The sequence below is a fragment of the Bufo bufo genome, chromosome 1 (genome assembly GCF_905171765.1).
Source record: "Bufo bufo chromosome 1, aBufBuf1.1, whole genome shotgun sequence".
Taxonomy (NCBI): Eukaryota; Metazoa; Chordata; class Amphibia; order Anura; family Bufonidae; genus Bufo; species Bufo bufo.
In genome coordinates, this window is record NC_053389.1 from 582,629,349 (window position 1) to 582,654,071 (window position 24,723).

The 24,723-nt window shown below is 41.6% G+C and overlaps 1 protein-coding gene across 1 annotated transcript in view; it reads right to left on the minus strand.

The window, feature by feature from the left end:
• Positions 1 to 24,723, minus strand: part of TASOR2 (transcription activation suppressor family member 2) — a 98,949-nt gene that overhangs the window by 20,884 nt on the left and 53,342 nt on the right. Inside the window, exons 10-18 of the mRNA XM_040414217.1 lie at positions 22,321 to 23,064; positions 21,413 to 21,616; positions 18,236 to 19,163; positions 14,187 to 14,556; positions 11,809 to 12,075; positions 8,583 to 9,263; positions 6,893 to 7,294; positions 4,893 to 5,192; positions 1,979 to 4,294 (exon numbers count right to left, since the gene is read on the minus strand). Of these exons, the coding sequence (XP_040270151.1) occupies positions 1,979 to 4,294; positions 4,893 to 5,192; positions 6,893 to 7,294; positions 8,583 to 9,263; positions 11,809 to 12,075; positions 14,187 to 14,556; positions 18,236 to 19,163; positions 21,413 to 21,616; positions 22,321 to 23,064 (6,212 nt within the window). The remainder of the gene's footprint in view (positions 1 to 1,978; positions 4,295 to 4,892; positions 5,193 to 6,892; positions 7,295 to 8,582; positions 9,264 to 11,808; positions 12,076 to 14,186; positions 14,557 to 18,235; positions 19,164 to 21,412; positions 21,617 to 22,320; positions 23,065 to 24,723) is intronic.

Consider the following 24,723-nt stretch of genomic DNA (forward strand, 5'->3'; position numbering starts at 1 on the left):
AAAATACATATGGTCGTGTGCATGAGCCATAAGAAAGAGATGGATCATTTGTAAAGGTCTGGGAGTACTGTATGGAGGTCCCGTATTTGAGGGTATTCTTAAAGGGCTTCTGTCACCCATTATATTTTCATAGTAACACCATTATATTTTCATATATCGCTATATAACTAATTTAACTAGCCCAAAAAAAAAAAATCACTTTAGTGGGGTGACAGAAGCCCTTTAAGTGAAAGGTTATGAATCTGAAGCCAGAAGTCCAGGTGTGGTCCTTTTGTACCTTTGGGAGACAGGATAGGGACATCAGTGGGGTAAAACCTGAGATTGGTTTTATTCTGTTAATAACCCAGTTAAATACTACTACTTTAGGGGGTTGAGAGAAGAATGGGTAGAGAAAGTAGCTTTTGGGGAGAACCACAGCTATGTCCATTAATAATTCAAATATTTAAAAAAACTTTATTGAACTTTTTTTTATTACATTTTTGTTAGTCGCTTTAGGGAATTTGAACCTGTCACCTTCTGATCACTTGCACTATACACTGTAATACTCCTACAGTGCATAGTCATTATGACAAGCAGGCTAATACATCCTGCCGCACACATTGGCGGTCGGAACAAGGCAGGCCTGGGGTCCTTTTAGAAGGCTCCCTGCTGCCAAGCCAAGTACTCGGCACCCCACAATTGCATACACAGGATCCCTCTGTCTTACCTCTTAGATGCTGTGGTTGATATGATCTGCAGCATCAGAGTTTTTTTTTTTTTTACTAATGATCTATTCTCTGCGGCATTCTTGGAGCTTTCTCTATCCTATGTGACCAATAAACCTAATGGCCTAGGTGCAGCTTAGCCCCACTGAAGTGAATGGGGCTGAGCTGCAATACCAAACACTGCTGCAATACAAATAACGGAGCTGTGCTTGGTGAGCTGAGAGAAAGCTGCGGCACTACCGATCAGACACTGATGACCTAACCAGTGGATAGGTCATCAGCAAAAAAAAAAAAAAAAAACACTCGGAAATTTTTTTTTACTTTTATTTCAACAGTGAGAGCTGGGTGCCTGCTGTATAATAAAGCTGGCACCCACAGGCAATGGCACAGGCCCAGCTCCTCAGCTATCGCCCTGACGTACTATTATGCAACAGAGCATTGAATACCATTGCTGTAACGTAATAATACGTCAATGAGATTGATGGGTTTAAAGGAGTATTCCAGCTGTATCATTTTAATTAAAACTGGGTAAGAGAGGGATAAATTAATAAACAGCTTACTAATCCCTTGCCGTTGCTTTAGTCCCACCTACCCTCCATTTCCCGTTCACAGGCTTGACACTCTAGAAACAGGTTGGAACTTCCCGCTCACCCGACATTGACTGAGGTGAGTCACCATTGTGGCCAGTGATTGGTCAAAGAGGCAGTCCAAGCCATTTTCAGCATGTCGAAAAGCAGCAGTGTCATGGAATCTGAGAGTACTAACTGTTTATTATTTTACCCCACTTTAAATTAAAATCATGTTGTTACCAGAATACCACTTTAGCAGTTACCATGCTAGTGAAAACCACACTTTCTTCCAGTTTTACCACAAATCAGAAGTTTCAGGAAGAAACTGGACAACACTCAGGGTGTCCCTGAAATTAGAATATTACCTATTGAGCAAATCTGTGTTTCTGCCCCGATTCTCCCACTAATGATCTATTTTCATTTCTGGAAAGCCCCAAGTAAGGTCCGATTTCTTTGTGAAACCTTACAACCCATATAAAAGATCTACTGTTGACATCTTGATTCCAGATCCGAAAGGACACCATTAAATGGTTTTGTGGAGTCCATTGCCTTTACGGGTCACAGCAGTTTTGGTGGGACGTACACAATATTTGGGCAAGTGGCTTTTAATGTTATGTTTGATCAGTGTCTTATGCTAGGTTTATACACGAGAAGAGTTATAGTATATAACAGCATATCAGACTGTTTGCTTAGTATGATAATTACCTTAGCTGATGAGATGAAATCACCATCGTCTGTCTCATATATGTAAAAAGAGACCTTTCGCTCAGATGCTCTTGCAACATTCTGAAGCCTTGAATGTAAGTTCGTACACAGATCTGATATAAGGTTCTTAACAGATTGTGATTTGGAGGAGACTGGTACAAATGGTCTTCTTGAAGGCCTATCACTCTCCTCTGCCAGCTGAATGGCTGAAGTTCTATCTGCTGCAGTACTATCCAAGCCAATGCTACTCAACTTTAAGTGATTGGACTGTACACACTCATTAAGAATGACAGAAATGTCATTATTTGATTTGTCCAATGAATGTTCATACCTTAACCGACTAAAGTGATAAGGAGAATATCTAGGAGTTCTACATTTTCTTTTAGTCCTGTAACTGGTAACAGGCCTGTCCACAGGCCTGTCCCATAGTTCATCCTCATAATAAGGTGAACTATTACAAGTGCTCGGGTGCCAGCTATCATGCCTTCTAAAATCTGTCCTGCGGCGTGGGCAGTGCATAGTGATAAGGAGAGGGCCTCTACACTTGACTGTAGATTGTGAACAGCTGGGAATCCTCCTGGACTCAAACATTGTCTGAAAAGGAGGTCCATGAATGTGCTTATCTGTTGTCGACTTTCGTAAAATATCCTTCAACTTACAAACGAAACGCACATTTTCCATGTCAAGAGTGTTCTGAGTAAGGTCGTCTGACACCATTCTTCTATCAGAGAAGAGGTGGTCCAGGTCAGACATCGAAGAACTCGCCTCAGTGACTGTCCGCAGAGCTCTACCATGGCCTTTAATGTTTCTAGTTACATTAACATTCCCACGGTTTGTATGGCTCTTGGATTCGAGATCTTGGAGATGCCTTGAGAAATATTCATCAGTTTCGTATAAACCACTATTTGAACCAGACTGCAACTGAAAGTTCTTTTTTGTCCTATCTGTGGTAGTCTGTTCCTGAGAGCATGTTACCTTATCCTGGAATAAACTAGGAGACTCTCGAATTTCTTTCTGTAACTGGTCTTCATGTGCCAGTGGTTCCTTATATGAACGTATATACTCAATATCTTCATCAGAAGTTTCAGACCAGCGATCATACTGTTCCTTACTTATACTCCCTGTATTAACTATGAAACAAATATCAGGTAGCTCAGGAGCTAGATCCTGCTCAATGCTGTCGGATACATCTTCAAGGGATGAGGATATTAAGTAGACATCTTGAGAAGACTTTACTCCTTCAAGGATCTTTGGTTCAACAGAAGTCATGGCTGATTCTTCTGGTGACAAGTTGTCTATTGCAGGCTCTTCTGCTACATCATCACTATTCTTCAAAATGCTTTTATCTTCATCACCTGGAAGTGAATTTTTTGCCAAATCTATATTTTCATTTTCCTTTGTGAAGCCGCCAGCGATGGAGTTTTCATCCTGAGACAAGAGAACATTTTCACAACTGGAACTAACAAGATGGCCAGTCATGGACCCTAAGCATATGCGCTTTAATTTTGACAGGATTTCTTTTTTATTCTTGCTTGACTTCCTGTTGCTGTGTTTTGAGTCTTTGCCACTTGTACTGGCTGGCGTGACAGTTGAACACAAATGAACATCATCTCCAGCGAGATCAGGGGACTGTTCTTTTAAAGGCTGTTGTGTAGAATCCATTATATTTGTCTGCAGAGTTTTTTCATTTAAGTTACCAACATCAGATTTTCCCCCTAACATGTCCTTGCTTAATCCAGATGTTACAGAACTATTTACAACAGTTTGACATGTCTGAGTTTCAGCTATGGTTAATAAAGCATCATCCTTCTCATTTACCGTCTCCACTAAACATATGTTATTTTCTGTCTTGTCTCCTTCAAAAGGTGCCTGAGATAGAAGTTGGCGACTTTGGCTTTCAGCTAAGCCTTCATTATGGACATGCCCTTTATGGTTTTCACACTGGACAGAATCCTCTATTGTAAACTTTTCACAGTTGACTTCTCTATCCAGGTCTCCAAGAACAGATGTGCTTGCAATCCCTCCAGCACCAACTAATGAGGGGTCCTCTACTAAGCAGGCTCCATCTGTATAAGGCAGTGCATGACCTGCAGCAGAAATCTCTTGGGTAGAAGGAACCTCTTTTTTAGAAAATTCAAGTAGACCTGCACTGTCAATATTCATGTTCGCATCATGGTTTAATGCTTCTGGCTCTTTTGTTCCTTCATCTGTGGCTGCTTCATTGAAAAGTTGAGTGTCCTCATCATTTAAGCAATTTTGGGAAACATTAAGGGTGAGGATTCCCTTCTCTGGCACTTCCTTCTCAGGTTCCTCCACCTTTTAAGAAACAGAAATAACACAAATTTAAGAAACTACATATGTAAGCATTCAGAAAGCACTTCAGCAGTATTTCAAGCTGAGTGAGATGCATTAAAATTAAAAGACTGCAATTAAAATGGCTGCCTGGAATAAATGCTTTTTTTTCATACTGGTGCTGCAGAAGCCAAACAAATCACAATTTTTAATTTTGTGAATATGTTTCTGATAGTACACCCAAAATTTTACCTTAAGTTTATCTCAAATTATTTAAAAAAATAATTATACTGTGAAAATAATTGCTTTTCTAAAGCACAGCAGATTGTTTATAAAAAGCAGACGCACTCTTGTATTAAAATTATATTTCCATATAACTGGAGGTACACTTCATACATAGATACTCTCTTCCCTCAGATTAGGTTAGCACGGTTTCCCTGCATGGTGCTCCTCCAAATATAGAGGCACAAAGTCTGCCATGGCTCTTCTCTAGGCTTATAGATGGGATAAGCACACGCTATTAAGTCATATGTCCTACAGTGTACTTTGGACTGAGGCTCTAGTTAATAAAAATAAAAAAAAGTTAACAAAAGGAGAATTAAGAACTTCATATAGTGCTTACCATGCTTGCTTCTGAGATATGACTAGGCTCATGCACATCTGTTTCCTCTACATTTTCCTTTTCAGGAACAGAATGGTCCTTATAGACCACAGGCACGGAGTGTTCCACTGTGGTACTGATTTTGTCCTCCCCAATACTATGCCCTTCTTTTTCCTCCGTTTTCTCAGATACTTCTTTCAATGATTTCTCTTTACGCTCCAGTTCATCTGATTCCATATGAGCCATAGTACAGCTTTTAGCACTACAGTCCACATCGGACCCCTCATCAGAGATTCTGCTCATGGTGTCAGCAGCGGTGATCTGTATTTATCAAAGCATGAATGTAAGTGAAAAACAAGATACCAGAATAAACCACACACATTAAGAGTCTTTACCTTAAGATCCACATTACAATAAAATAGATGGTATTGAAGATCATTTCAACAAATGTAAAATAAACAGTCACAAAGGGTTAGAAAATAAAAAAATAAACCATACTGACCCTCACCGTTGACCAATAATGCATTATAGCTTATAAGTCGCAGGCTGTGTCTGTGACACTGTCTAATAAACATACAATCATCCTTTCCCAGGCACCCGGCCACAATGGCAGATCATGGTAGAGGGGGCACTGTTACCTCTCCCTAGATGCCGTGGTCGCTATTGACTCTGGTATTTAGGGAGCTAAGCAGATCGCATCAAATTGAACTGATGCCGGCCCTTACAGCAGGAGCTTGGCCTCAGTCACTGCCGGGCTCCCACAGTGATCAGCGCAGCCTGTGAGTTCTGTTGCGTTCCTGCCAGCCGCGCCAAGTGGCAGGCAGTAGGGACTGAAGAGACCAGATACCGTAGGCTGCACTGATACAGCACCCTGGCAAAAAGAAAGTCTCATGCGCAGGCCAAGTACATAGTAAATGACACTGACTCTAGGGCCAAGTGATAATATCATTATGATTGATTAGGGAGATGAGTAAACCTTTGTCAGCACTATGTAGAATTCCGCGAGATGAGAATACCCCTTAACAGAATGTATGATTGGGGAGATGAGTGTACCCCATGCAACTAAGTATAATTGGGACAGATGAGTATACCCTGTACAACTATGTATTACGGGGTGATGTAAGCATACCCCTTACCATTATTTATATGTGGGAGAGATAAGTATAGCCCATACAACTATGCATAATTAGGGGAGCAGAGTATTCCCCTTACATCTATGTATAATTGGGAGAGACGAGAAAGTCCCACACAACTGTGTAAAATTCTGACAAATCAGTATATCCCATACAACTATGTATAATTGGGGGATGTGAGTATACCCCTTACCCCTTGAATGGAGCTTAGCCGTGCCCAAGCCATTGATACTAGTTGTGACGTCACTTAGACTGCGGTAAACAGCGAGAAGGCCGGGGCGCTACTGCCAGCGCCGCTGCCTTCTCAAACAGCTGATCAGCAGGGGTCCCGGGTGTCGGACCCCCGCCGATCAGATGCTGATGATCTATCCAGAGGATAGATCATCAGTTTTAAAAAACTGCAGAACCCCTTTAAGTCTCGGAAAACCCTTTGAAGTCAGATTCTGTTCCAAAACAGCTGGGGGTAATGCCATCCAGACCAGATATGAATTCATCTATTGTAGCGCCAACATATCCTCCGGTATTGAATAGGGAATACGCTTACACTGAGAATCATCTCTCTTGGTACTTCTTTGGCTGCAGAAATGCTGGTGGCATGAAACCAGCCTGTCTACCAACTGGTGTGTGAACCACAAAATACTGGATCACCCACAAAGCCTTGTTACCATGCAATGACCTGGATACTTAATAAAAGGTCAAAACATTTTTTAGAGGAGACTGAGGGACTCCGCAATGAATCAATACTCCAGAGTTTACAGCTCTCCTTACTGAATTCTCACGTCACCTGTCAAAGCGGGTAGGTTCTACACTTGAGGGCCTTGTTATCAGATTAAGATTCTACTTCAAAATAACGAAAATGTTACCCAACTTATATACTGTGGTACCTACCTTGTTCAACACATTTTCATCAAGCTCATGTGTATTCTTTGGCTCCACCACATTTTCAAATTCATCAAAGATGTTTTCTATAGCTTTTTCCTCTCTATCTTGTAATCCAATGCTGTCCAAAGCAGAATTTGATGTACCTCCCTCTGTACAATTACTATTACAGTCCACATTCATGTCAGAGTCTATATTCTTTGAATGATTAGGACTGTGACCAAACGCCAGTCCTTCTATTTTCTGTGATCCCCGATTGCTTGCAATGGTGTCTGTGCATTCACCAACCTGTCTGACATCATCACTCTGTACTGACTCAGAGTGGACATTTCTATCTGGAGTTTCAAAAAGTCGAAGGTTGTCCGGGCCAACATGGTTAATGCCTGAAGAATCTTTATCACACTCCAATGCCTACAACAAGACACAAATGACGATAAAATTAGTGATTTACAGTTTTCAAGTGCCTTAAGAAAGCACCAAGAGGGAGGAGGTCTGCAAGGAAATTTTGTCCGAGCATGCACATGTTCTGAATGGGGAGGGCTGCAGCCAGATACCTTTGGTCTTTATCCCCCCAAGAACAAAAGGATCCAACTGCCTAATTCTTCTTTCAGTCCCTAACATCTGCTGTCTCGGGACAGTTAAGACACCCTCCTACACATTAGAGGTTTTGCCAGTAACACCAAAATCAGCAGATTTGGACAGCTTTAGAGGCAGGTTGGTAGATCAGAAGATACCAACAATGAGGTGGTTCTTGAGCTGTAAACCCGACCTAATTCACAGAACTGAAACTGAAAGCTCCTTGCTGCCAACCCTGCCATAGCATTTTCAAACATGCCACTTGTCTCATTTAAACAGATGGATATACAAGACAAAAAGAAAAAAAAAAGTCACATATCAAAATGGAGCCTTCGTGAATTTAAAAAGGCCTTGGATCAATTTATTCTGCCGGCTGTCTCAAAGGACAAATATATATCATACACATTACTAAACTATAAATATTACAACTATATCACTGTAGTATACTACACATAGTAAAAATATAAAATCAACATTATTTGCCTTTCATTTAAAGAGGACCTGTCACCACTCCTGACATGCCTGTTTTAATAGCTCCATGCATTCCCCATGTAATAACAATTCTGGAGCATCTATTCTTATGGCTCTATGTTGTGCCATTCCTTTATTATTTCTACTAGAAGTTATGAATGAATTGCTAGCAGTCTGCAGTAAGGGTACAGAGTGGTGGTAACCAGTTGGGGGGGGGTGTACCTGCACAGACCGACTCTATCCAATCAGTGCTGACATTGTCAGACTGTGCAGGTACACACCTAACTGGTTACCTCCCCTCTGTACCCTTACTGCAGACTGCTAGTAATTCATTCATAACTTCTAGTAGAAATAATAAAGGAATGGCACAACATAGAGCCATAAGAATAGATGTTCTGGAATTATTACATGGGGAATGCATGAAGCTATTTAAACAGGCATGTCAGGAGTGGTGACAGGTCCTCTTTAAAGCACAAACTTCTTACATTTCCCCCTTCTAAAGTCAAGCTGCAACTCTCCACATCAGAGGTCACATTGGGTGTGAGAGTATGCTAGGGCAACCCCTTTAAGATCTGGGGATCTTACTTTGGAGGTAATGAATACTGCAATATGTATGAAAAGTGTGAATAGTATTTACAGCTCTTTTAGTTACCTCTCTGTTCATCCAAGGATCCACTAGGTCATAGCTTATACCCGTACAGAACTTTGCTTTCACATCATTATGATCTGATGGACTTTCAACCACCATAACATCGCAGCTATTTGGAATGGTCACCCGACTGTCATTTCTTTCTGTATTCTGAAGTACAGCATCAGCATTAGCGGAGAGGTCATTTATTTCCTGTGAAGGCAGAACAGCGGCTGGCAGTGGATCCTGGCTTTCGGCGGTCTCTGCTGCAGCTTTGTGACTGTCAACACTTGCAGGCACCCTGGCACCCAAAAGACTCACACTTTGAACAGAAAGCTCATCCTTTTCAGGAGACAGCTCCACAGTTGCCGGATTCTCATCTGTAATGTCCTCCCTCATGTCATCTGCAGATGGAATCTCAAGACTGGGAATAGATTTAGAAAGATATTTCCCTTTATGGCCAGCCAGTTCTGACTTGGAAGGAGTTTCATGGCTTTCCCCTGTAGTTGGTGGCTCATGTAGAGATAAAATGTCGCTGTGTGTTTGGCTTGTCCGTCTAGAGAAGCTAACTTTGATATTTCCTGAATTTTCATCAGCATCGCTGCTTACTACTTTACAGTGAGCTTGTTTGCCTGCTGACTTCTGGGCTTCATTCATGCGGGAGAAATGTCTGGAATATTTATGCTCAATGTCTTTAGGCTTTGCCTGAAATCAACAATACGTACGAACAGAATGGATTACAATAAAGGCAGCAGCAAAATGACCATACCTTTAACGTTCTACACCAGATCCAACAGCTCTAGAATTTCCGAGGAACATAAATCGTAGGGCTTGCTAGCTTAATTAGCCTGATGCAGTTCTAATGGCTGCGCACTACTTGACCCTACCACTCACCGACTATGGAGAGTCACTGCTGCAGCCATGGATTGGCTGAGTGGGTGTTTCCTACCATCTCTTCCGTGTTGAGAAAGGACCAGGATGGAAACACCAGTAGTAAACTGTAAGGCCCCTTGCAGATGAGCGTTTCTCCCGCATCGCAGCACCCATAGTCAGTGACTGGTAGGGGATATTTCCTGGCATGTGTGGAACTGCCTGTGTGTTGGGACAATACCGGAAAGTAAAGACCAGTGGGGATCCAGTTAGTGTTGGAAACGGAGCAGCAGTGGTGGAGTATTGATTTATTTATTTTTGTTCCAAAAGTCTCAGAGCACTTTGCTAAAAACGTTGCCCCACTGGACAACCCATTAAAGGAAATGTGTCACCAAAAATGTTATCCAGATAGCAACTAATCTTTTTATTTTCTGATTGCAGATTTATTCTGAAGATGATTATGTAGGGGGAGGGAAGGGGCATCTTGTCTGAGCTGTTCTTAACAGCATTTAGAAATCATTTAGAATTGCTTTACGGCAGCCCCATGGGCCATAGACCCAATGGTCAGGAAGGGACCTCAGTGACTTCTATGGGAGAGTCTTCTAGGCATGCTCTGTGACCTGTGCAGAGGTTATTGTACAAGGAAAGAATAGATAAGCTTTAAAAATTGCCTATTGTGAATGGTGGATCCTGTGTTATCTATACACAGAGGTGGTATCATTATAGGCAGGCTTAGGGGAATATTACACCAACAGATTATCTGACCAATTTCTGTCCAATCAGACCAATAGTTGGTGTGTATAACAAAAGATCTGTGTGTGTAAAACGGCCATCTGACCATTGATTGGTCAGAAAATCAGTCAAATCTGTCTGGAATTAAAACGGGATTTAAACAATAGGTCATTTTCTGGTGACACATTCCCTTTAATAAAGGAAGTGAAGGACCCTCTGAATTTTATGACAGAAACCACATATGAAGATTTGGCAATGAATAGGGGGAAGCGTTGGGCTCAGTTTTCACGCCCATGTTTGTGTAGGCCGTTATAAGAATGCACTATATGAATAAGTGACCCATGGAAAGGAAAGTTATCAGTAAAAAAGGAAAAAAAACCACGCACAGCAGCACCCCGCAGGCACCAAGATATAAGCACACATTTCAGATTTTCATTATTTTAAATGCATTTCATTATTTTAAACTGCACACATGTGGGGTAGCGACTGCCTCTATCTTGTTCACACTCCTCTAATCTGTCCAAGCCTGTTTTTAATTAATTCAGAATTAAGGGTGGGTTCACATCACGTTTTACGCCTCCATTTGACGTTCACGTTCTTGTATTCTGCGCAGTTTTTTTTTTTTACAATGGAACTCTACGGTGAACAGATGTCTCTGTATGACATCAGTTCAATGTATACGTTTTTTATATACATTAAAAGGTTGGGAAAAACCGTGATGTGAACCCACCCTTAGGCTACTTTCACACTTGCGGCAGAGTGAACTGCCTGCCGGATCCGGCAAAACGTATGCCAACTGATGGCATTAGTAAGACTGATCAGGATCCTGATCAGTCTTAAAAATGCCTGATCAGTCAGAAAAAATGCATTGAAATGCCGGATCCGTCTTTCCGGTGTCATCCGGCAAAACGGATCCGGCATAAAAAAATTTCGGTCTGCGCATAACCGGCATTCCGGTATTTTGAATGCCGGATCTGGCACTAATACATTCCTATGGGGAAAAAATGGCGGATCAGGCCTCCGGCTGAGGTTTTATCTTTTGCCTGATCAGTCAAAATGACTGAACTGAAGACATCCTGAACGGATTGCTCTCCATTCAGAATGCATGGGGATATGCCTGATCAGTTCTTTTCCGGCATTGAGCCCCTTTGACGGAACTCAGTGCCGGAAAAGAAAAATGCTAGTGTGAAAGTACCCGTAGCTGGTTCCTACCTCTCCCAAGTTCGTTTTGTAGGTCTAGGATCAAACAAGAGGTATGTCTTCTGCTGTGTAGATTGTGTAGTGTATAAATCACCTTGTCGTAGCAGAAGGGCGCACACAATTTGAACAAAACGTGCGCTACGAATCTCAAATGTCTAAGCGTAGTAAATATAGCAGTAACGTAATTTGAAATCATATATATCATAATATATCACATCACCGAGTATATCTTGGCGCCCGCAGGGTCCAGTGCGTTGTGTTTGCTTTAGTGATCATGATCAATATACGGCCCACAGAGACACAAGTAAGGGCACAAATACAGACCCCCACACAGCAGTACATAGGCTCATTCCCCCTTTCATCGTAGAGGTCATGTTAAATGAATGTACAAGGAACATCTATAAGGCCTGTAATGTCCTGACGTAAGAGACACACATGGATCATTTACCTTTTCAGAAGAAAAACCACCAATGTGCATGCAATTCTCTGATTTATCTGCTAGTTCAGTGTTAAACAGGTTGGTGTCACCGATGTAACACACAGTTGGAACATTGGCACCAAAGATTGTTTTCATTACATTGTCAGGTGCTGGGGCACCTTTGCTTGTCGGTGCCATTATGCCCATCATACTTGTTTGAAGGCTATCACTGCAATCTGCACTCTCACTGTCCTTACACATTTGGAAGATTTCACTTGATAATTTTATATTATAATCCTGTAATGACACATTATGTAGAATTTTGTGTGCAGTTGTCAGAGGTTTTACTTAATCTTATTTAAGAGGATTATTGTATTACTTAAAGGGGTTGTCTCACTTCATGTAGAGGAAGTTAATACAAGGCACTTACTAATGTAATGTGATTATCCATATTGCTTCCTTTGCTGGCTGGATTCATTTTTCCATCACATTATACACTGCTCGTATTCAGGGCTTATAACCACCCTGAAAATCCAGCAGTGGAGGCCATGCTTGCACACTATAAGGAAAAAGTGCCAGCCTATGCACACTCCCAATCACCAGAGAAGCTGGTGCTTTTTCCTATAGCGTGAAAGCGCGGCCACCACTGCTGGATTGCAGGGTGGTCGTAACTCCTGAAAACCAGCAAAGGAGGCAATATGGCCACAATACATTAGTAAGCGCCTTATATTAACTTTATCTACATGATAAATGCCATTCGCTGAAGTGAGAGACAACCCCTTTAACACAGTTGATTGAGCTATTATTGAACAGTACAAAAGAATATTTCTCTGTCAAGTCAAAATGTTATTTATTAGCTATAGGTTGTGCATGTATCTTCTACCAGCTCTCTGTTCTCTCACTTTAATGTTGTCAAACCCTCTCCTACAAGGATTTCCCAAGCAATAGCTCATGGAGAAGGCATACCAACAGTAGTGCGCTTCTAGGAACTTCTGGAAAAGTAGAGGTTGACCCCTAGTAAATAGAGCTAACCCATGTTTGGTGGTGTCTTCCAGGGTTATAAAGGGTTATAAAGCATTATAATCTAGTTGCAATCATTAAAGTTGTCTATGACGAACTTGGAACTTTTTTTTGTTAACCAGATGAACACATGACAACACACTGGGAATGAGGAGATACCAACCGCATGAGATGTTCTACTAACATGCTCTAGAGGGCTCCCTTCACGACTTCATCTCAGCACACTAATCTATGAAACAATTGCCCTCTACTGGACTATTATGATCACAGACAGATTTTGTTCTATGTGGCATTCACATTATTATGTATTTTCTTTTTCTTAAATTCGGGGAGATAACATTAATCATCAACCCTTTCATATACAGACATAATACTGATATAAAGGAGTTTACCCATTTTTTAAAGTGATGGACACAAGTTGATCCAAAGGATACACTATCAACTTTATGATTAATGGGGGCCCAACATTGTATACCAGTCATTACATAACTATTCACATTTCAGGGACTAAACATATCAGCTTTCCCTCAAGCCTTGTGACGGATAAAAGCCTCCGACATGATGGCACCATTATGTTTCCATAACTGCCTTGCCCGCCCAGCCAAAGGAACATGAAAGTTGTGAGTACATAAAGGATAAGGCTCCATTCAGACGTCCGCACTTTGGGTCCGGATCCGTTCCGCAATTATGCAGAACAGCACGGTGGCTCAGTGGTTAGCACAGGCGCCCTGCAGCACTGGGGTCCTTGGTTCGAATCAGACCAAGGACAACATCTGCATGGAGTTTGTATGTTCTCCCGTGTTTGCGTGGGTTTCCCCGGTTTCCTCCCACACTCCAAAGACATACTGATAAAGAGCTAAATTATGAGCCCCATGATGCTAATGTCTGTAAAGCGCTGCAGAATATAGTAGCGCTATATAAGTGGGTAAAATAAATAAATAAACAGGGGAATGTGTGTTGTGCATCCGCATTTCCGGTCCGCGGCTCCGCAAAAAAATAGAACATGTTCTATTCTTGTCCGCAGCTGCGGACAAGAATAGGCATTTCTATTGGGGTGCTGGCCCAGTGTTTTGCGGATCCGCAAAACACTGCGGACGTGTGAATGGACCCTTAGTCACACAAAGCTTTTTTTGACACAAATCTCAGACAATGACATGTAGATTTTGCTGCAGATTTCCTGCTAATTTCACCGCTAAACACTGAAGAGATGAAATTCACCGAATTTGCACAATTCGAAAAGAATTTGAAAATCCACAGCATTTTCAGTTTCCCATGCAAAACAATTCCAATACATGTTGTTGTACCTTTGCTGCGGATTTAGTGTCAAATCTGCACCACAAATCCACCACGTCTGAACACCTGTACATAAGGCTATGCATTGGACTCACCTTTGTCGGAATGCTGGTAGGGGGAACAGTTACATCTTGGAGACTCTTACTGTGACTTTTCCCCAGTCTACAAGACAAGACTGAGTCAAATGGATTTACTTGGCCAGACAATTCTGATCTTTTTCCCATGGGCAGAATGACATTGCTATTCTCTGCAGAAGGGACATCGTCCAGCTCCATGATTTCATAAAATTCAAAGGGGTCCAGGACAGTGTTGATAGACACATATTTTGCAGGATTGCTGTGCTCCACCACTTTCCGTGAACTGAAATTTATCGGCTTGCTCGATTTGCTGTAGAACAGAGCTATCCACATGTGCAGGATGATTTTTACATCTTCTACTTTCTCTTTCAAATTGGGGTTCCATGGGCTGAAAACATAAAGAAGCATCTATTACAATATGGAGTCTGTGCATTATGTTTGAACTAAAAGTATTCACCCTTTGTCCTGCCATGTTTATTGCCTTAGTTTACCACTGAAGTTCATGCCCACCTCAAAGGTTGTGGTACATTAGTATTTTTGAGTTGTTTTTTTTTAATCGTCAGGTTCTTTATTCAGCATGAAAACTGACATATGGCACCAGGGTGAAGTTTCCTTAAAGGTTTTTTTCGGAGACATTGTAGCTGATGAGCCATCCTCTGGATAGGTCATCAGTATCTGATTGGTGGGGGGTCCGACACCCGTGACCCCCACCGATCAGCTGTCTGAGAAGGCAAGGCGCTCCTGTGAGAGTCGCGACCTTCTCACAGCTTTTCATTGGTCATGTGGTCTAGGAGCAGCTCAGCCCCATTGACGTGAGTGGGACGGAGCGCAATACCAAGCATAGCCACTATACAACGTACGGTGCTGTGCTTGGTGAGCACCAATGCCTTTTCAAACAGCTGATCGGCAGGGGTCCCGCATGTTGGCTGGTGATTGTGGGGACACTGGATATTGTAAAGGAATGCCTTAGAAAATAAAAAAAGTAAAAACAAAATTCTCATAGAAATACTAGGGATCGACCGATATTGATTTTTTAGGGCCGATACCGATAATTTGTGAACTTTCAGGCCGATAGCCGATAATTTATACCGATATTCTGGGAATTTTCATTTTTGAGAAAAAAAAAAAAATTCCTACACAAATCTGCTGAAAATTAATATGTTTATTGTTAATGTGTATTTTTTTTGTTTATTGTTAATGTGTATTTTTTTTATAAATCTTTTTCATTTATACTTAATATTTTTGTGTTTTTTTTTTTACTAACTTTTAGCCCCCTTAGGGACTAGAACCCTTGTCCTATTCCCGCTGATAAATCTCTATCAGGGTGAATAGGATCTCACACTGTCCCTGCTGCTCTGTGCTTTGTGCACACAGCAGCATGGAGCTTACCATGGCAGCCAGGGCTTCAATAGCGTCCTGGCTGCCATGGTAACCGATCGGAGCCCCAGGATTACACAGCTGGGGCTCAGATCGGAGGAGCAGGGGAGAGGGGATCCTGTGGCCACTGCCACCAATGAGTAATACTGGGTGGGGGGGGGGGGGCGCACTGCGCCACCAATGTTTTTACAATTGGCCGGGATTGGGATGGGGGTGGGGGGCGCACTGCGCCACCAATGATTAATACTGGGGGGCTTGGGGGGGGCACACTGCGCCACCAATGAAGATGTCTCTCAATCATTCATATACAGGAGGCGGGAGCTGGCTGCAGAATCACATAGCCGGCTCCCGACCTCTATGAGCGGTAGCTGCGATCCGCGGCACCTGAGGAGTTAACTACCGCGGATCGCAGCTGCCGTTCATAGAGGTCGGGAGCCGGCTATGTAATACTGCAGCCAGCTCCCGCCTCCTGTATATGAATGAATGAAAGGCTTATCTTCATTGGTGGCGCAGTGGCCACAGCCCCTCCCCTCCTCTTATGTTCTCTCCTCTCATTGGCGGCAGCACAGGGGGAGGGAGACACTGCTTCCTTCTCCCCTGTGCTGCGGAGGGAACACAGAGAGCGCTGACAGCAGCGCGTTCTGTGTTCCCAATATGTTATCGGTATATCGGCAAAATAGATGCCGATACCGATAACGTTCAAAATCCTCAATATCGGCCAATAATATCGGCCAAACCGATAATCGGTCGATCCCTAAGAAATACCTTCATTAATCTCTTCCTTTATATTATGTTTCATAAAAGAAAGAAATTATGAAATCTGCTCTATTGGTATCACAGAAGATTTGTGTCACACCTGACAGCATTAACAGCCTCCTAGAATAAATCATAGGGTGGGGGGATTCATCATTAACGGAGCCAGAAAACTAGCATCAAAAAGTCACAGATTGTGGCGTGGACACTATTTTTAGGTAAAAAATTGTGACTGTGCTTTAACGCGATTCTTGCCATTTTTTAAACCTGTGTGTCAAGTGGCCGTGGTTAGTTAGAAGTAGTTGTGGGCAAGATTTATCAAAAAAAATGTCCAAAACTCACTCGGGGCAAAGGTATTATTGCGACTTTGGCTAAACGTGATGCAAATCAAAGCCAAACAGACTCCAGATTTCCCCACACAATCAATTCTCTTTCAAAGACTGTCACGCCTCTCCGCTTTGCTTAGTCACGCAGCTGAGCTGCTCGCCAGAGTTAGGACTCATGCACGCGGCCATAAGCGTTTTGCAGCCTGCAAATCTTGGATACCGGCATGCCACCATTTTTTTTTACTTCTGTAAAAATCTCCTATCCTTGTCCACAAAACAGACAATGTTCTATTGTTTTGGAGCCACAGACATGTGGACATATGGAAAAGGACTGCACACGTTGTAGTCCCCGTTTTTTTTGCGAGCCCATATAAATGAATGGTGCTGTATACAGCCTGCAACTAAAACGGAACAGAGGCGGACAAAATATACGTTCGTGTGCATGAGCCCTTAAATGGAATGGGTTAGCAGGAAATTAAGCCTGTTCATGAAACAATCTGCGTGGGCACATTTATCTTCTGCTTGCTTACTCCTATATCATACGTTTCTGCTTTAAGATGTAGCTTTGCCACTGTTTTAACACTGCCATTTTACTGAAACATGTAAATACCTCCTAAAATCTTAACAGAGGCAAGCAAGCTGGTACCTGCCACTGCCACAGAAAAAAAGAAATGAAATATCACCCAATGTGCATCTTTGCATTGGCTTTCTATTAACACATCTTTCCTGCCTTCGCTACCATCTCATCATTACCTAAAGGATGATGATCAATAACTTGGAAAAGGACAGTCTCATGCACAGCATATTTTTTACATCAATTAAAAAAAAAAAAGCTCCTGTACAAAATAAATGAAAACACTAAAAATGACAAACACAATTTCTAACTGCAGGCATTTTGTAAGTTTTTTCAGTGGCATTTTACAAGGCAAACAAAACTCAATTTGATGTTGGTCTTAGCTTCCTTGACATATAGTCATTATAGGAACCCAACATTTCCAATTATAATATATTGACAATTTGTAATGAATGGACAGGGTGTGTTGGCGTGAATGTGTTTACGGTTTCAGATGGAAATACACCCTAGTTATAAATTACCATATTTTTCACTTCATAAGACGCACTTTTGTTCAACCCAAAAGTGAAGAAAAATTGCAGTGTGTCTTATAAAGTGAATACAAATTACTACTTCCATTATGGAAGCGCTCATTAGTATGCAGCAGATGCTGAGAGGCGATTATAGCACTGGCTGTTCTTCTTCCGGGCCCCAAGCTGCACTGCGTCTTGACTCTGTATAGCGGCAGAGCGTAGTGCACTTAGGCCCGCACGATGACCTCATGCTGTGTGATGTCAGGTCACACTGCAGCTTGGGGCCCCAAAAGAAGAGCAGGGAGGGGTGAGTACGAGAAGATCATGCCATCCAGAAAAGCATAGGTAAGTTCATTTATTTTATGTCTGTTCTGAGGTCTGATGAGGATTGGGGGCCTGAATCAGGGGTCTCATATGATAAAGTTTAGGGGTCTGATGAAAAAAAAATATATATTCTGATTTTCCTACTCTAAAACCTACTTGCGTTTTCTAAAGTGAAAAATATGGTACACATCCCCTACTTACCCATGTAGTGCCCGATTTATTGTTTTCTCTAAGGGATCCCGGGTAAATTTGCTGTCTACATCAAAGTCGTATTTTGGTTCCCAGTGAAAAGTAACTACAACATTGTCCTGGAACTTTGACACTGCCCTCTGTTTCTGACCGGCGTCTGGGCACACACTTTCGTTGGTCAATAATAAATTCTCTTCTGGCAGACCATTTGCTGATGGCTCAGGAGGCACAATGTCAGCCGATGTAGTGGAATCAGGGACACCTTGAATGGGTTGTTCATTTACTTGTTTTGCAGGTTTGCCTGGAATATCTTCCATTGGAAGCTGAGAATAAGAATGCTCCAGGCAGATTTTACTTAAGGCATTGTACCGTGCTTTAGCCTTGGCAGCAGCAATGTGAGCTTTTGGTGACATTTGTTTTTCAACATTGTCAAAACGTTTTTGTGATGCAATGTTCCGAGGAGAGACACTCAACCCATTCTTAGGTTTATCAATTTCACTTTCCAATATACGTTCAACCTCAGTGATGGTTATAGTAGACTGAGCTGGGAGACTACATCCCTTTGGTGGCGGTTCTACCGTACTTACGCTGTCACCTGTACTTGCTGCTTCCTCAATTAATGGCTCATTTGCTGATGCCACATTTCCACTTTTTATGTAAGGGATGCCTGTGGAACCAAATGAGTTTAGAGCCAAGTCAGCCAGTAGATTAAGGGCATGTGATTCATACATGCCTATTCTCTTCTCAATCATACTGTCCTCAGAAACCTGAGCACTGCTTTCACTGGATTTGCTGAACGTGTTGATCTGTTCAACTGTAACATTCTTCATTTTCTCTTGATTCCTTTTAACGCCTCTTCCTGTCTTTCCATCTTCTATCTCATTTGCCCTTCTCAAGCTTACAGATTTCTTAGTAGCCCCTACCGACATGTTTTTGTTGCCTGCTCAAAAAAAAAAAAAAAAAAAATACATACGTGAAGCACGGTTTACAAAGTTAAACCCATTATCTAGTAAGGCCTTGTTCACATCTCTGTCAAGCTGATCCAGCACAAATGCCAGCTGACGGGCGGACAAAAAAAACGTTGCCTGCAACAGTTTTTAGTCTGGCCAAAACTGCCGGAAAGCAGCAGGATCACAGCCGGACCTCATTACAGTCAATGGGGAGGTGAACAAGAGAATTCAGCAGGTTGTTCCCTACAGCCTGCCGGATCTGCTTGACAGAGATGTGAACTAGGCCTAAGGCTCAATTGTCCTGGGGGTAATGATCATTATGGTTTCCTTATATGTAAGTACTACAATGACTTCTCTGGTCTGGATTTTAGTGAGACTTTAGCGTGTGCTCTTCTGACTCAAGTCATGTTCAGCCGACATAAAGCGTGGTCTACTGGCTCACTAGAACTGTTATTTGTAGATCATAAAACTAAACATACCTGCCATTTACATGCCGCAAAAACAAGTCACTATGACATTTACTTACATACACAAACAAAAGATGAACTGAGACTAGACGGGTAAAGTAGCAAAATATAAATATACTTTATTTAATAATTCATAAAAAATATGTATATGATGTAATACATCAGATAAAAAGGTGGACTACACCTGAGGGGACATGACACAGTCACACAACGATTGGGGGAAGGGGGCAATGAGGCAACCACAATATACTAAGCTAAAATGCCTTCTTCACATCCCCCAGAAGAAGGCATTTTAGCCGAAACGCGCGCTGGGGTACGTGGCTCTCCCGAGTTGGACAGTTTTGCTTTATGGGTATGTTACTTTATATGCTTAAATGACAAACGATTCTGTTGATACACTTAGTCACTCTATATATGCTACAGGAGTGGATATCGATTCCTGTACATATATATGCCTCCACCTATGGCTCCACTTTCAGGGCACTGTTAGCCGCCCTTTATGCTCTTATGGAGATATATATGTGTATTTTTATATGACCTGTTTACTTGTGATATCTACAGGATTTGTTTCTTTACATAAGTGATAGATGTTATTGTTGCCATATTGGTTTATCCGATATATGTTACAGGAGGATCGTTTTCTGTCAGTTGTGTGTTCACTTACAGTGGACGTGACTATTCGAGTGACCGGTTGTTATACATGCATGTGTCTTCACTTAGGATTCTATCTTCAGGGCACTGATTTGCTCTCCACGGATTTATGGAGACATATACGTGTATTTTGACACGACCTGGATACTTGTGATATTTTTAGCATATCAATAGATATTTTCTGTATACATATATATACTCCTAGAGATGCACATTTGCACTTTTGATAAAATTTTGACATCTGTGACAACTATGTGTGACGTTTTTATATGTCAGTGCATTTGTTGCATATCTTAGTATATTGTGGTTGCCTCACGCCCCCTTCCCCCAATCGTTGTGTGACTGTGTCATGTCCCCTCAGGTGTAGTCCACCTTTTTATCTGATGTATTACATCATATACATATTTTTTATGAATTATTGAATAAAGTATATTTATATTTTTCTACTTTACCCGTCTAGTCTCAGTTCATCTTTTGTTTGTGTATGTTTATGTACACTGAGTGGGTACGTTACTGTAGGGTACTCTCCTTCACATAGGATCACTAAATGTGAACGCAAATCTATGTGTATTCTGTGACTGTTATATTTTAATCAATTACTTACATAGTATGGTGCCACCTGGTGTTCAGAGCGTATGTTAATGTGCATGTCTATCTACTGAGCTAAGTGTTCAAGGTCACACATGCTCAGTCACTACAGCCAGGTCTCCGCATGGTGATCTTCTGTACACCAGAAGAGCAGTAACCAACAGCATTCTTTTCACTAGAGCGACATGCACATTAACATACACTCTGAATACCAGGTGGCACCTTACTAGTAGGCAAAGTAAATGTCATAGCTTTTCACTTTATCATTGTAAACAGAATGTAATAAATATATATATATATATATATATATATATATATATATATATATATATATATATATATATATATATATATATATAAAATTAATGATATGTAATGGTGGGACAACCCTTTTAGCTCTCCACCCTAACAGGCGCTGTTGATAGTGTCCCTAAATGGCGTGGATACTGTCCCTAAGTTTTAGCATCCAACACTATAAATGAAAGTACCAGAAATGTGAGGAAAATCTTTAACCCACTTTAGTAGTACTTTACCTGGATCAGACACTTTACGTTTTGAAGGCCTATCAGGAACAAGAAATGGCTCTTCAGGGGCCAAGATTTTTCTTGGGGTTCTCTTTATGGTTTTAGCCTTTTGAGTTAGATTCTTGTTCTCTTCATTTGTTTTGCTTGTAGCCATCTTATCAGTTGTCTGGATTTTCTCATCTTGTATAAAGGCAGCTGTCAAAACTTCAGCTCCTAGAAATAAAACTAACATGTTCATTATATTTTACAGGTTAAGCAGTCAGGTTGATTAAGGGACGGATGTCGCTTCCCTTTCACAGAAGATTCTGGCTTGGCCAAAATCCCTAGTTCCAGCTACGTCACTTTAATAGGTCAGACACTGACTTAGGGTTAGCTATCTATAGGTGGAATTAGAGAGATAGGTCTCATGTTCTGGAAAATTCATTTGAATGCCTTTTCCCCAGGGAGCACTGCCTGTAAAAGTGGCCATACAAATAGATAGAACTGTGCTGATGGTTGAACAACTATTGAACGAATGGTCGTCTGGTGAGCAATCGTTACACAGAGGCGGCTATACACATTCGAGTCTATCAAGGCCATTACAGTCATTCAAAATGACACCAGGAGAAGGACAAGAAATCTTTCTGGGAATATTCTTTCAAACAAAGATCTTTTGTTCAATTATTGGTCAAAAACAGTGGACTTCTCTTCAGATGATGGTGATATGTTATCTGTTAGCTAAAACAACTGTTGGTTGTTAAACTTTGCCTAACAATCATTTTAATTGAATCGCCCATTTTGACAACTTTTTGGGGAACCTTAAGACTCTATATGCCAGCTGTCATGTCCACAAGGAGAAACAGTACCCTGCCAAAAGCTGTAACAAACTTAAAAACCCTGGTTACAATACTGCATTACACACCAACCAGTTTACCAACCTCTTTTTCTCCTTTGCGGATACGGAGCACTAGCAAGTTTTACCAGAACTTCACTTGAAGAACCAATCTGCTTCTTGTCCTCAGAGAGAAGCCGTTTTCTTTTGTTTGAAGTTTGATTTTCACTAGTCTCTGCTGTGCTCAGGGCAGCCCGATGGACAGATTTTGGTTTGCTTTTCTTCTTTCTCTTTGCACTTTTCCTTTTGGGGCCTCTTTTAGAAATTTGCTGTCTGTCCTCATGAACAGCACGTTTTCTGCGCGGGTTGCTACTGGTAGCTTTTGAATCTGCTGGCATAGACAGCTTAGACGTTGAAGACGGATTGTCCTGCTTTATTACGTTGCCTATAGTTTTACCACTCTGGTCACTGTTGCCAGATAGGGCAGCGGTTTCAGCTACGATGTTGGACATTCTTATGACTGGAATATTGAAATTTACAGGTGATGAAACATACAACTGTAGACAAGAAAAAGCCAGTTGACTACATTTTGTAGGTGGTTCATCACCATGACTGTTAAATACAGATAGAGGTACACTTTGCTCAGGCCTTCTCTCTGATGAACTGCCTTTCTTACTTTGGAGAACTACATGTTTCCTAAAATACTGTTCCACCAATGGACCAGGGTAAAGGGCTTTGTCCTTTTGCAACTTTCTTGACTCTATAATGGCATAATGAAGGCCAGGTAGAAGATTTGTTATTGTCGATGAAAGTTCCTTTCTGGCGAACTTGCTCTCCCATTCGTCTCCCCCTAAACAGAAAACATGTAAAACATTAGCACTCACTCTCCATTATTCATTCCAGTTTCGTTCTGTGTGTTCTTCTTATAGACTTTACTGATCATTGATGTATTTTTGTGTAAATAACCTGTGTTTCAGGGACTTGAAGGGAATCGGTCACCAGATATTCATAAGCCTCTGCCCGCTGCCAATGATTGAGAAAAAACCAGCACCGCCGTATTTCAAACTGGTCACTTTATTTGTAAAAAAAAAAAAAAAAAAAGGAAACACTCAAGCAGTAAAAAACATCACCTCCTTGACGCGTTTCGGGCCCCCAGGCCCTTTGTCAAAAGAATGAATGAACCATTGATTCAGGAGTCTCTGCTCACAGCGACACGTCGACAGCTTTTCATACACGTGGTTCCCTGATAGAGCCGGTAAGGGCCAGGGGGTAATATCCCTGAATTGTGTTTTGTTTGACACTGCCAATGATTGACAGTTATTTTTCCAACTGAATTAGCAGCAGGGGGACAGGGAGAGCTCATGAAAATTCATGACTCATCTGTATGTGCTGGAGCTGTTCAATTCAAGATTTTAGCAGGATGGCTGGCTCAACTAAAGAAAGTGACCCAGCATTGTGCTAATGGGATCTGTCACTAGTTTACGTTGCCCTTAGGACACCATAAAACTGGTGACAGTTTATGCCATTGATGGCAGACTGAGCACCCAAGTAGCCTATTCTCATTCCCAAAGTTTCTATATCTTCCCACACCACACACTTTTGCACTCCATCTCTCCTATCCTGAATTACAGTGATGGGGCTTACTTGGAAACTAGCACATTTGTTTCATAATTCTAGTACTGCAGATTTCACCACATTGGCCGATGTCCTTCCATTTTACATTACTACTAGTGTTGAGCGAACTTGTGTTTTAAGTTCGGCGTCTAAAGTTCGAGTTCAGGTTATCGAAGTATCCCGTTATGGATTCTAAATTCCGTTATGGTCCATGGTAGCGGAATCCATAACGGGATACTTCGATAACCCGAACCCGAACTTTAGACACCGAACTTAAAACACAAGTTCGCTCAACACTAATTACTACGGTAAAGTGACCCTCAAGTTACACAATTTCCAACTTACAATAGTCTTTTCTGAAAATGGCAATCTGACTTGAAGATGCAGACAATCAGTGCAGGCATTTTACTGGTAAACACTTGAACTAGCACATGACATTAGGCACAAACATGAGCCAATCAGTGGGTACTTTACTACTGAAGTCCACGCGGCTGTCTAATATCCCTCAGTGCAACATGTAGTGTACTGCCATCTTTGTCTTCAGATGGGTTGCTGCATGGACACCAGACTAGGCGTACTTGCCCAGTTGAGTGCATAATATAAAATTGCCAAAACTCAAACATATCCACACTATGCTCATTTTTATAGAAAACCAATTAACCCAACAGTGGATGTGGGAGGAAACCCACAGAAACTCCATGATGTTGTCCTTGGACAAAATCTACCCCGAGAGCTGCAAGCAACGGGAGATAGCATGTTAACATGTAAATAATTAACTGGTAGAATTATGGAATGAAGTTGGAGGTCATCTTTAAATGTACCCATACAATAGAAACTTTATGACTCATTACAAAAGGAATTTTCTGGACTAATAAGGACATATAGCTATGCAGAC